The 13,306-nt window shown below is 48.2% G+C and overlaps 1 protein-coding gene across 1 annotated transcript in view; it reads left to right on the top strand.

Moving 5' to 3' along the window:
- PRPF19 (pre-mRNA processing factor 19) overlaps positions 1 to 13,306 on the top strand; it is a 65,383-nt gene that overhangs the window by 37,683 nt on the left and 14,394 nt on the right. Inside the window, exons 9-13 of the mRNA XM_086953334.1 lie at positions 233 to 308; positions 2,691 to 2,800; positions 3,231 to 3,386; positions 4,048 to 4,117; positions 5,193 to 5,278. Coding sequence (XP_086809460.1) covers positions 233 to 308; positions 2,691 to 2,800; positions 3,231 to 3,386; positions 4,048 to 4,117; positions 5,193 to 5,278 — 498 coding nt within the window. The remainder of the gene's footprint in view (positions 1 to 232; positions 309 to 2,690; positions 2,801 to 3,230; positions 3,387 to 4,047; positions 4,118 to 5,192; positions 5,279 to 13,306) is intronic.

The following is a 13,306-nucleotide window of genomic DNA, read 5'->3' as shown; positions in this document are numbered from 1 at the left end:
GATGATCTGGGGACCTTTTTAATGGCCATCATTGGAGTTAAAATTGATCTGTGTGACCTGAAGCTGAAGACCACACTGTAGAAACACTGGTTGGAATTCCTGAAACCTTTTTAAATTCATTGAAATCTGTTCATTGTTTGTATGCTGTCTGCCTCCTGAAGCTCTGTACTTGTTCTATTTACATTTTGTTTCTTGTGTTTGAGCGCTTATTTATTTATTTTTTCGCCTTCAGGGGCTACACAGTGCCAGTGTTCCAGGAATCCTGGCCCTCGACCTCTGCCCTTCCGACACCAACAAGACACTCACAGGTGAGTTTTCAAACCACCAGAAGAAATGCCATAGGATGCTTGCAGTCTGAAGGCTAGATTTATTCTGCTGTGTTGAGTCCTCAGTCTATTTGCTAAGTAATCTGGGATGAAATTCTAGTTTGCATCTTGAGCATGTAATTTGGGTCATTTGTACAGCTAAACAGTTAGCAGTTCTGTAGTCTTTAACGATATTGTAATTTGAGAAATTTCTGTGCTAACATGAGATTTTAGGATTGATGCAACCTGAAAGTAAGTTCTACTTTCTGGCTTCTTCTATAAAGGCCATTCTACCCACACTTTGAATGCCTTTCTCCTTTCTGTGTGTCCATAAGCACCTTCCCATACCCTCTGCCTTTACACCCACTCCTCTGTAAGTAAGTAAAGTATTTATAGGCATCTTGGCGCTGAGTGTAGCTTGTGGCGTGTGCTGTTTCATGGGACAATGGCAATTCACTTTGAGCGGAATAGCTACGTCTTGATCATTTTCCTGAACAGGAGTCTATTAGGTTGTAACTTAATAGTGACCGGCAACATGTTCCAGAGTTTGACCACCCGATAGGATGAGCTTCTTCACCCCCATCTGGCCCTTCGAATTAAGGGTACCCATGCTAGTCCTATGTTAGCTGATCTAAGGTCCCGCTGCGGGGAGTACCATAGAAAGAGTTTCTGTATGTCCAATGCTCCCCCATCATACAGTGCTTTGTGCACCAGGCAGAGAGCTTTGAATTCTACATGTCGCTGGACTGGAAGCCAATGAAGCAGTCTGACGCTGCTAGAGAGAGTGGTATTTGGGAATATTAAGCAACACTCGAGCTGTGGCGTTAGTTTTACTGATTTTTACCCACCCCAAATACACCTTTTGTGCCAGTGTAAGCATTTTTGTAACGCTACTCCATCACCCCAACCCAGGACCTCAGATACCTCCCATTCTTTCATCTCCAGTTATTCTCTCCTCGCCTTTCTCCATCAGTTCTCCTTTACATTTTCTCTCCGTGCCAGTGCACCTACCTCTAGTTCAACACTCCTCCTGCTGTACCCCTCCACCTCTCACTTTTTTGTCTTTTGTCGCTCCTTCACCTCCTCCTTAATTGTCATATCTGCTTTCTCCTGCATTTTTTTCTTTGTTCTTTTCCCTCCAGGTGGGATCGACCGCACCTCTTTTCACCTTTCTCTCCTCTCCCCTTTCTCTCATCCTGTCCTTTGCATTCCCTTACCTGACCTCCTCACATCACATCTCTTCACTCCCACCCCATTTCTCATTTCCTATTCTCCCTCCACACTTATTAAATGCCACTACCCACTTTCTCGAATCTCCTCTCCACACGCTTCCTCGCATTTTCTCCTTCATCACCTACTTTCCCCATCATCACCTACTTTCCCCTTCACTCCTTCTTGTTATCCTTCACTTACCAGGACCAGATCCATTCTCTTTTTGCTTCACAACCCCTGTACCACACAACTCAGGCTACTTCAAAGCCACCTACTTCAAGCTGTTACAACAGGATATACCGAAACCTTTAACTGCCCTTTGACACATCAAAGAGCGACGGTGAAACCTTCCGTGCCACCCTCACTTGTGGTGTATGCACCTTCAATAAAAGGTCCTTCCAGGGGCATGGACTAGGGATAGCTGCCTTTCAAGGACACACGCACAGAAATTCCCACATCAAAAGCCCTTGGATAAAGGAAGTTAAATAATAAAAAATTAAAAAAGTTTGGTTGAGGAGAAATCTGCATGTATGCAAGGAAACAAAGGGAAGAGACCAAACATTAGTGACCCTTATGGGTTCAGGCTACTTGTTCTGAGGTCATGCCTAAACCATGCCAGACCAGAAAATGGTTAGCGAAAATACTGGGTATGCCTGCTCTTACTACCTAGTAGGACAGTATAAAACATGAGCATTCGATCGTAATGACCGACATAAAGTGAAATTTTACTTGAGTATAAAACATGAGCATTCCTTCCGGTCATACAGAGCTTCCCTAGACCCCATAGATTTAAACAGAAGGCATAACCTTTGGTTACTGGTTACATTGAGGACTGAAAGCTGTGAATCTTACACTGCAAATCCCCTCCAAGACATCAGATTACAAAACACAGATAAGGGTGGAAGGTTACAGCACTACAGTTGGAATCATCCTCACTTTAAACCAGGTTAGCCTAATTCACTCTGGTCAGGAGACAGCCCCCCCAAACCAACTCCTCTCATGGAGATCCTGTATGTAAACGAAATAGCATAGTGTGAAGGAGACTTGGATTGTCTAAGGAATATACCTGTGAGACATATGTGCCCATGTTCTCTTCTGGAGTCCTATGAATGGCTTGTTTTGTGACTCTTCACATTTAGTCTCACTCACTGCATCTTTCTCTCTCTCTCTCAGGTGGGGCGGATAAGAATGTGGTTGTCTTCGACAAGAGCTCTGAACAGATCCTTGCAACTCTCAAAGGTCACACAAAGAAGGTCACCAGCGTGGTCTTCCATCCTTCACAGGTAAGGCTGTGGTGCCCCATTGATTCTGGTCTATCGGTGTGTTTACTTTCAGGTCAAGTCTGTGGCTCTCCTTGTCTTATTTTCAACTGGGTTTTTTGGTACTACCAGTTGTATGTTATGCTTCATAAAAATGGTCTTACTTGCTGTTTGTACTAGATCATGTCTTCTTCCTTTCTCACTTGTTTGTTTGATGTAAATAGTAGCGCAGACAGTAAGTGGGTTGCTTTTCTTTTGAGAACTTTCACACCACCTACGCCCCTGGCATTGACTGGCCACCTTGTGATGAAGATAATGGTTGTTTCCCCCTACTAACAAATCGTTTTTCTGATGATGACTTTATTCTCTTCTACTAAGAATAATCCGGACCCAGAACCACCCCTCTGTTCTAAGGTTGATCACTTTCCATGCTGTTGTCTGATTTATCCCTCAGGAGCTGGTATTCTCAGCCTCACCCGATGCAACCATTCGGATCTGGTCTGTTCCAAACACGTCTTGCGTACAGGTCCTGCGGGCTCATGAGAGTGCTGTCACCGGCCTGAGTCTTCACGCCACTGGAGACTATCTGCTCAGCTCCTCCGATGACCAGGTACATAGATCTGATTAAAAGACTAACTTCTACGCCCGTGCTTGTTCAACAAAGCGATTAATCTGGGCAAGGGAGAGGCAGGCATCATGCTTTCTGTCCAGCAGGGAAATATGCTGTCTGTGAATGAATGTGAACTGAGGTGTTTAAGTGCGTGGGAGGTTGAGAGTTGTGTATATTTGTATGTTTGTGTTTTTCATCCGGTGAGATTTAGGGTCATAATTGTGCAGTGGTACAGGAGTAGGTAATTGAGGAGAAACCTTTCTTTACTAAAGCATAAAAAGTCCCAGTATATATCACTGTTGTCATTGTGATGCTACTGAGCAGCTGTAAACATAACTGGTCTCCAAGCATGTGCAAATGAGCCTCTGTGCACATGCTGTGAGCTTCAATCATGCACATGCAAGCTTCAAGGAACCCAATTTCCAGATGTAGTCTGTTGTATCCGATCAAGTTCCTAAATTATATTATTGCATCCACTCCTTAGTGTAAAAACAAAATGATGCTGGATATTGCAGCAGTAAAATCAGTATTTCTAACATGCTGGATGTTTGTCTTGATTTGCTGCTTCTCTTTCTTAAATGGACCGTAATTGAGCACTTGCGCTGTTGTCTGGACCAAACATTTCCCCTCCGATGGTTATATCGATTGTTCTGTTTTTCAGTACTGGGCGTTCTCGGATATCCACATGGGACGTGTTCTCACCAAGGTGACAGATGAGGCGTCTGGCTGTGGTAAGGTTCATTCAACCCAGAGAATCCTTCTCCACATAATCGCAAAGAATCTAGACCCTTTTAGCCCTCTTAAGAATGTACACATCGGTTTCTAAAACCTGCAGATTTTTATATCGACTTATAATCCTTTCACCATCTTTTTCACTTTCCTCCCCAAGCGTTTTCTCCTATCCATCGTCGTTTTAATGCACGGCTTCTGCAGTTGTTAGCGCTGTATGTCTCAAGGCTCTTTGCAGCTCTTGTTCTTGATTGGACACCCTCATCCGCATTTTATTTGAAGAATAACCAGGATCTGCAGTTGAGCTAAATAGTTAATGATGGACTTAATGAGACTGAGACCTCTCTTTTCCCGAAAGAGTAATTGTGTGTTGAATGTGCTGGCTGAGCTAGGTGTTCTAACCCCACACCATCCTCCAAGAGTAAGCCTCGACTGCGCAACCCCACTTTGGCCTAAATGTCTGCCTTAAAGGTCAAGAAACGGTTGCCTTTGCTATTTCATTGAGCTTTCTGTAGTGTCAGATTGTTTTAGCATTTTTATTGAGCTATGTGAGAGTCGTATAGGCCCAGGAAAATGTTCCTGAAAGCTGTCTACAGATTTCGAAAGGTCTTCACTCGTGGCCACCAGAGGTATAATGCATCCGCCTGATGTAGGACCAAGATCCATCCTCCAGTTAATAGAATTTCAGTCTAAGAATTTTTAATATTTGCTTTCGAGTTTCCTTGAACAAAATCTGTTTTCTTCACTGATTTATTTTCACCCCCAGGGATGGTTTAGTTTCCCTTCAAAACCTTACCATACTAGAAACTGTCTTTCATCGCATGAACATTCTCGATTTATTCATCTCATCACTGTCCAGCTTACCACCATCTTTGCTTAGCCTTCACGTTGTCGCCCCCTCCTGCCCATTGACTCCGTTCAGTTCCCTCAGCCACAATACTCTTGACACCATTAATTCGATCTCCCACCATTTTGGCACGCTTCCTTTCTCTTCCTTTGTCTACTTCTTTGTGCCTGATGCTTCCCCTCTATCCCTCCTCCAGCGCATTGAACCTATCTTCTCTTGTCTCTCCCCAGCCCTAACTTGTGCGCAGTTTCATCCTGATGGTCTCATTTTCGGAACAGGCACCATGGATTCTCAAATCAAGATTTGGGATTTGAAGGTATGTGAAGACTGCTACCCCAAGATGGACATTTACTAATCAATGAATGCATAACTTTATCAGTGGGTCTGCAGGCTTGTGTGGTGGGCACTTGCAAGCCAGAGGTAACTGTGCACAGGTTTTTCATTATGCAGTGTGTGAAGTGTTCATTTCTAACAAGATCTTCGCATGCATGGAACAGTGGCTCGAACAACTGGCCCTCCAGCAGATTTACTCTATGGCCTGGCTGCACAAAGCAATCTCTGTGGAGCAGGGCTTCCTCAACACATGCACAGCTCACATTGCCGCTTCCTCTGTATCTGCCGGACTTGGCCTACCGTTTAGTCAATGAGGTTGTGCCGAGGAATAGCGCATGTAAGCCGCATGGTTTCACGCATGATCTTCTGCAGCTTCAGGAGTGATTATGTCAGCGCTTCAAGTATAGAGATACCGGAATTCAGAGGTACCCAGATCATGAATGTTTTCTACTGTGGGGACAGAGCAATGCTCGCTACTTGCATTAGGGTGTGTGGCACCCTTGCTATGCTGCTGTGCTGTCTCCTCTGTGTGCATGTGCGCTGTGAGCACTTTACATACTAGTGCTAAGCAGGTAAAAAGATGTATTTGTGGAAACTGGCCTGGAGGGAGTAAGGTACATACTGTGGTCTCAGGGCTGTATAGGGACAGGCCTGGAGATAGGAAATTACATTCTGGTCTATTCCAGGTACTGCCAGAGATAGTGCTGTACATCCTGGGGAATCGCAGATACTGGTGTAGAGATGATGCTTTACATCCATACTAGTGTGTTGCTGATACGGGTGTATAGATGGCGCTTTACATCCTTGGGCATTGCAAATACTGACCTGGAGATAATGGTGTAGAGATGGCGCTTTACCTCCATACAAGTGCGTTGTTGATACTGGTGTAGAGATGATGCTTTACATCCTGGGGCATTGCAGGTACTGATGTAGAGATGGCGCTTTACATCCTGTGGCATTGCAGGTACTCACCTAGAGATAGTGCTTTACATCCACACTAGTACGTGTCTGATGCTGTCCCAGAGATACTGCTTTACATCCTGGGGCATTGAAGATACCGTCCAGCTTATGTTTCTTTACACTGATGTGGCCAGAGTCGACTTGCCTTCACTGTAACCAACCCCTTGACGCAGCGGTTAGATTTCTCGTTAGCACCCCAAAATTGGTCCGCATTACCCTAATCCAAATCGCCAATAAATGGCTTCCAATTGTAGCAAGTTTGTTTAAACCAGCCTGCATTGTTCACAAAACCTTACATGCAAAATAGACTTTATACCTCATTCTCAAAATGGAAATCTTGGGTGGCTGCCACTCTGAGAAGCGCAGAATCTGTTATGCTAAAAATCAATCTCTTCAAAAAAAGTCATAGAAGCAATCGTTCTTGGGAAGTGTGCCCAGGATATGGAACTCCGCCCCAACAGTAATTAGGACAATTCCTTCCTACAAAATATTTACTCCAGGCACCTCCAGTTGGAACACTGACTTATTGAAATATTGCGATCCAGTCTCTCTACATAAACAAACACTTTCAAACGTTGTATCCTCAATAGCAAATGGCAATACTTGTTGACCAACCCTGACTTTACCAAAATGAAAATCGCAACACTAATCAACCACTTCTGATAGATAGTTTAACCACAACTGACTCCACTTTGGGATACCTGCCGGGCATACACCAATAGGTGCCACCGTCCGACTCTGCAGCAATCTCGTCCCACCTCCAGAAGTGACGGTGCAGAGCCTTAGATGCGCTCCACTCTCTTTTACTAAAGTCTGTTTTTTTTCCTACACCTTGAGACAGGGATCTGGAACTCCACTTCCAAACCTTTTTTCACCAACTTCCAGAACGGTTGTTGGTGACTGTGTGTGAGGGATATGTGTCACCTGAAGACTACTGACTTGCTGTGCCATACGTACAGAAAGGAAATGTGTGATGCGGGCTGTATGACACTTGTTTTTGATGCCTCGGATCCAACCCTAATTCAAGGTAATTCGACAAATGCTGTCTGGTGCATAAGGAGCAGGAAGTGAAATTGTGCGTCACTGAGCACAAGAAACCAGGCCACTTGCTCTCCAAGTCTCCGGCCTGTTTTCATTACAATTGTTGGCCCAGGTCTTTCGTCCTCAGATAAGCCCAAGACTAAGTCGAAGGACAGTTCTCTGAACAAGCACAGAGAGTCCAGAGAGGAAGTCTTCTCCCCAATACTTTTTTTCCATGGAGAATTGGTGCAGTTGGAATTCTGAGAGCTCAACTCCCTGCCAGTCATCTGTCTCTGTGACCACAAACCACAATGCGCCCATCTTTCCCGACCATTTACCCCTTCACTGCAAATAGAGGCCTAAACAAAGGCAGTGCTGCAACTTTTTAGGGCATTGAGGGTCCTTTTTTAGCTCTTCCGAGCCCTGTTTATTCTCTGGGGCTCACAGGCGTTCGTGGACAGGGACTTCCCAGGCACTAGCTGACCCCATTTGCCTCTATCAGGCTCTCTGCAGGCTCGAGGCCATGCCATTGACTCTTTTACCAAAGGCTATATTAGTTCAGCACCAGCCTCTACTTAAGAGACTCTGGATTCAACCCTAACCTAAATCTGGAGCAGGCTTTGGCTACACATCTGCCAATATCTTGTTATGAGATCACCAAGGCACAGACAATGGTGTGGGACGATTCTCCGGCATTACCTTTACCTCTTCACAAGTATTTTTAGTACCTGAAGCCTTGTTTGTTTCAGACTGATGAAATGCAAGCTCTTCAGAATATTCGATTTGATGAGGTGGATGCTAACAATTTGTCACCCCCTTCACTATAGCGATGCTGGTCCCTATGTAAATCTTAAGAATGCTAGTCGTCTTGATAACTTCAATTCAATTGATAACTTTATTTCGGTCAATGGCCATAAAAGTGCACATAAGATACAAACCAGCACAAATTGTTTTTTTTTTTTTTTAAACCTTTATTTACGAATGCACAATACACAGCGTCTGCCTACAACCCCGCAGGGCCGGCCGCTATGACAAAAACAGGCTGAGCGAAAAGTGCAATACGAGGCAGTACGTTCCTGGAGCAATCTCTCACGTCAACATTATCGGCAAGAGCATAACATCATACAAATAGGATAAGAAAGGTTTAATTTTATGTTTTTGTCGAAATAAACACAAACAAACAAACACATGGTATCATAGTGGCAAGGGTTGCTGGAGGTGGGGGGGGGGGGGATGGATGTAGGAGAAACGACGATGGTGAGGGGGGGGTGGCGCGCGCAAGAGAACAAAGCATGTGGTGAGAACAGGAGAGGAACGTAAATCACGGGAAGGAGGGGAGAGGGACCTCGTAGTCAAGCGGGGGAGAACAGATGTCTCCACGATAAGTATTCCAGGGAGCCCAAACTCTGGACCACTTCCCTGGACGCCCCCGGGCCTCATATACCGTCTTCTCTCGGAACATGGACCAGTCCATGTTCTCTTTCCAGGCACTTAGCACTGGCGGTCTAGGGGAGCCCCAAAGCTGCGCAATATCCCTCTTCGCGATCATATTGCCTAGGGTAACCCAAAGTGTCTGGGCAGCAGTGCAGTCAGACGGTTCCCACACATTCAACAGGCAACGACGTGCCTCAGGAAGCAATGGGACCCCCGTGACACGACTCATCACATCATGCACCCTAGACCAGTACGCTACAATCATCGGACATTCCCACAGAACGTGAAGAAAGGTACCATCCATCCCACACCCACGCTTGCATCGTCCATCCGAAACCAAACCCATTCGCACCAGACGCATTCCAGTAAGATACACGCGATGGAGGATTTTCAATTGGTCAAAGCGAAGTCGTGCCGGAATAGCCACCACCTTAGGGGAGGACACAGCTGACTGCCAGTCCTCGTCATCCAATTCAAGTCAGTCAGCCGTCCAGGCAGCCCGGAGCTTCCCGAGCTGGTCAGCTCTGTTATTAATGAGCTTCTTGTAAATTAAGGAGATGGTACTGTCTGGGACGTGGCCATCTAGAACTCGATCCTCCAAAGGGGAGGACTGCGGAACGTCCGTACCGGAGGGGAAGACAGAAGACAAGGCATGCCTCACCTGCATATACCGGAAGTGCTCCCTATCATCGAGCCGGTATTCCAGCTTCAGTGATTCAAAGGACTTAACCGCGCCACGTGCCCACAGGTCCCCCACCGTGCTAATCCCAATCATGTCGCATTTCTCAAACCCTTTCGTCTTCCACAGGTTGCCCAGTCGTTCCGAATCATACAGTGGCGTCATACGTGTCAGTCTACCACCCCAGCCCGTGGCCACCGTAGCGTCTCGCCATGCCCGCACAGCACATTTCGTTGGGCCCGTAAGGAGTCGGAAGGGGGCCTTAGAATACAGCGCCCTATTAAAGTTGCCACCGGGCAACAGCAGTTTATCCAAAGCAAAGGCAGGAGCGGGCTCCGGAGAGTATGCCGCATGGTTGATGGCGCTCAGGTGCGAGGCCCAGTAGTATCGTCTAATATCCGGCAGCGCAATACCTCCGTCGTACCAGGAGAGCGTGAGCTTGGATAAGGCAATGCGGGCACGGCCGTCCCAGATAAGTTGCCGCTGTAAACTCTCGACTTCATGGAAATAGCGAGCTGGAACAGGGTCGAAGAAATTTTGCAGGGCATAGAGGAATCGGGGGAGCGACATCATTTTAAAGAGCGCCGCCCGGCCTAATGGAGATAGGGGCAGATCGCGCCAACGCCGAACATCCTGCTTCAGTCTGCGGAGCGGAGCATACAATTCCGCTCATAGCGGACCGAAGAGATCATGGATACATGGACCCCCAGATACTTAAAGCCGTCAGTCGCTACCAGGATGGGAAATCTGCGGGGGAGAGGCGGCAGAGTACCAGCTATGGCGTAGACACAGGACTTGGTCCAATTAATGACAAGTCCAGAGTTCTTACCGAAGGACGTGAGGACGTCGAAGAGAACATTGAGTGACTTCTGAGGGGAAGTGAGATAAAGGAGGATGTCATCCGCGTACAAGGAGACACGATCCTCGAGGTCAGGGGACCATCGGATCCCTTTGATAGAGGGTTCCCACCGGAGCCACGCGGCAAGAGGTTCGAGTGCCAAAGCGAATAAAAGCGGAGAAAGGGGACAGCCTTGACGTGTGCCACGGCCCAAGGGGAAGGGGTCTGAGCACCTACCATTCACCGCGACCTGAGCTAGCGGCTGTTCGTAAAGAAGCTTGACCCATGCGATGAAATTGGGGCCAAAGCCAAATTTAGCGAGGGCTGCCCATAGGTAGGGCCATTCAATAGTGTCAAATGCCATCGTGGCGTCAAGGGAAGCGACTACTGCTGGCTCGGCGAGAATAGAAGCTCTCGCGAGGACACTGTGGAGCCTACGCAAATTAAGAGCAGTGTTTCTGTGGGGGATGAAGCCGGATTGATCCGGGTGGATCAGGTCACAAATCACAGCAAGCATCCGATTGGCCAGCACCTTAGCGAGGATTTTGGGTTCCGCATTAAGGAGGGAGATGGGGCGGTACGAGGCACAACGGTCACGAGGTTTGCCATCCTTATAAATGACCACTATGGTAGCGAGGCGCTGCTCAAGGGGGAGGCATCCAGCCTCAACCGCCTCGAGAAACATGTGACGCAGGTGGGCGGCCATCTTGTCGGGGCAAAGTTTGTAAAGTTCAATGGGGAGTCCATTAGGGCCCATTGCCTTACCCGAGCGAAGGGAACGAATTGCAAGGGCGATCTCGTCGACAGTAAAGGGGGCCTCCAGAGCGAGGCAGTCCGCATCAGACACAGTAGGAGTAGCCTGGAGTCGGCCTCATCTCGATCACTAACAGGCGTGTAAACCATACGGAAGTGGTCAACAAAGCACTCAACAATCTCACCCGGATCAGAGACAGTCTCACCCGAATCACGAACAATGGAAGGAACAACACGACTCGCACGCTCAGTCTTATCCAGCCACGCAAGAAGCTTGCTAGCCTTGTCACCCACATCATACAGTCGACCAAATTGATTAGACCGCATCAATTTAGCCGCATCCGTGACACAGGCTTTATAGTCTGCTTGCTTCAATTCCAATTCGTGCAACAGTGCAGGCGTGTCATTCCCACCCAACTCACTTTCAAGCGCAGTGATTTCGGTTTCAAGAGCCACAACAGCCTCCCTCTTGACCCTACGCTCAGTGGCAATGAGTGACAGGGCGGAACCCCGAATAACCGTCTTGAAGGCCTCCCAGAGAACAGTGGGGGAAGTGACTGAGCCCAGATTCTCAGAAAAATAGCAATCTATTGCCTTAATCAAGTCTGAGCGGAGCCGGGGGTTTCGAAAATGCCAGGGAGGGATCGGGGGAACTCTGTTACCAGGCAGACCGCCCACAGAAATCGTAATCAGCAGGGGGGAGTGGTCCGAGATACCCCGGGGGAGATGCCGAATCTCACGAACAGTGGACAAAGTGGAGGCTAACATAAGAAAATAATCGATACGGGAGAGGCTGCCGTGCGCACCAGAGTGAAAAGTGTATTGTTAGAGTGTGGGATGTAGTGAGCGCCAGACATCCACTAAGCCAAAAGTGTCAGCCATTTCACTGAGCCACATCTGGGACTGTGGCAATACTCTAGGGGGTAGCCGGTCGCAGTCGCCGGACATGACAGAATTGAAGTCCCCGCCCAGGACCAACAAGCCGTCTGGCAGCCCAAGGAGAGTCCTGCCTAAATCAGCATAAGTGGTAGCCTGCAGTCCCGGGGGGATATAGACAACAACAAACACGACCTGCTTACCCTCCCACCTCCCAGAAACAGCAGCATACCGCCCACGCTCATCAAGGATAACATCGTCGATAGCAAGAGCAAGGGAAGACTTTACCATAATACCCACACCCCGGGAACCCGAGGTGAAACCCGCATGTGCAACCAGTCGATAACCCCGGCGGTCTAAGGCCTTGCAAGCATTGCCAATCAAGTGGGTCTCCTGAAGGAACACAACATCAGGGGCGTGGCGCCTCAAGAATTGCAGTACAATGCCCCGCTTAATCCTGTCACCCAAACCATTTACGTTCCAAGAAAGAATCCGCATTTCACCCCCCCCCCCCCCATTGCGACAAAAACATTCCACACCCACCCCCAAGCAGGACCCACTATGAAAAGTCATTGCAAGATACGAAATACCATGAAACACAGAACAGAACAAATTAAACTAAACACAACCCAGTCCCCAAACACCAACCCCAAAACCCAAACCCGTTACAACACCCCCCTCCCTGCACCCCTGCTGACTAAAAAGCCACCCCCAACTGCAGTGTGCCTGTCGCCCCATACTTCTACACAAAGAACCCCCCGAGGAGGAAGGGAGAAATCACCCGTTACCGCACCGCCACGGGCAGAGTCATTGGGGACTAAGTCAATTTACACAGTACGTTGCATAGTCTCAATCGGAACCTCCAGGGCCTCTGTTACTCCTGGGCCGCTGCACCACCTTCCGCACCACCAGGGCCTCCGCTCCCAAAGTCATCTGCCGGCAACGAGTCCAACCAGTCGGCTGCACGTTCAGGTTGATCAAAGAAATAGGCACGCTCCCGATATTCGATCCGGAGCCGGGCCGGAAACAGCATGGCATACTTCAGTCCCCGGTCCCTCAGGCGACGCTTCACTCCAAGGAAACCTGATCTTTGCCGCTGCACTTGGGGAGTGAAATCGGGATATATGGAGACAGAGTTATTGTCATACTTCAGGGGACCATGTTTACGGGCGGCCTGGAGGATAGCATCCCTGTCCCGGTAGTGAAAAAGCCTCGCGATGATAGGCCTCGGCGGGTTCCCCGGCTTCACTTGACCTCCTGGAAAACGATAGGCGCGCTCCACGGCAAAGAACTTACTAAGTCCTGCCGGAGCCAGTTGGGCGACTATAAGTTCCTCGACCAAAAGATCGGTCGCTACAGCACCATCACCTTCCGGCACTCCGACAAGGCGTATGTTGTTCCGCCTGGCCCTGTTGTCATAGTCCTCCATCCGCTTGAGCAGTAAGTCATGC

Source organism: Lissotriton vulgaris, chromosome 1_2 (genome assembly GCF_964263255.1).
Source record: "Lissotriton vulgaris chromosome 1_2, aLisVul1.2, whole genome shotgun sequence".
Taxonomy (NCBI): Eukaryota; Metazoa; Chordata; class Amphibia; order Caudata; family Salamandridae; genus Lissotriton; species Lissotriton vulgaris.
The sequence above is the reverse complement of the archived record's forward strand: the minus strand, read 5'-3'. Positions and strand labels throughout refer to the sequence as shown.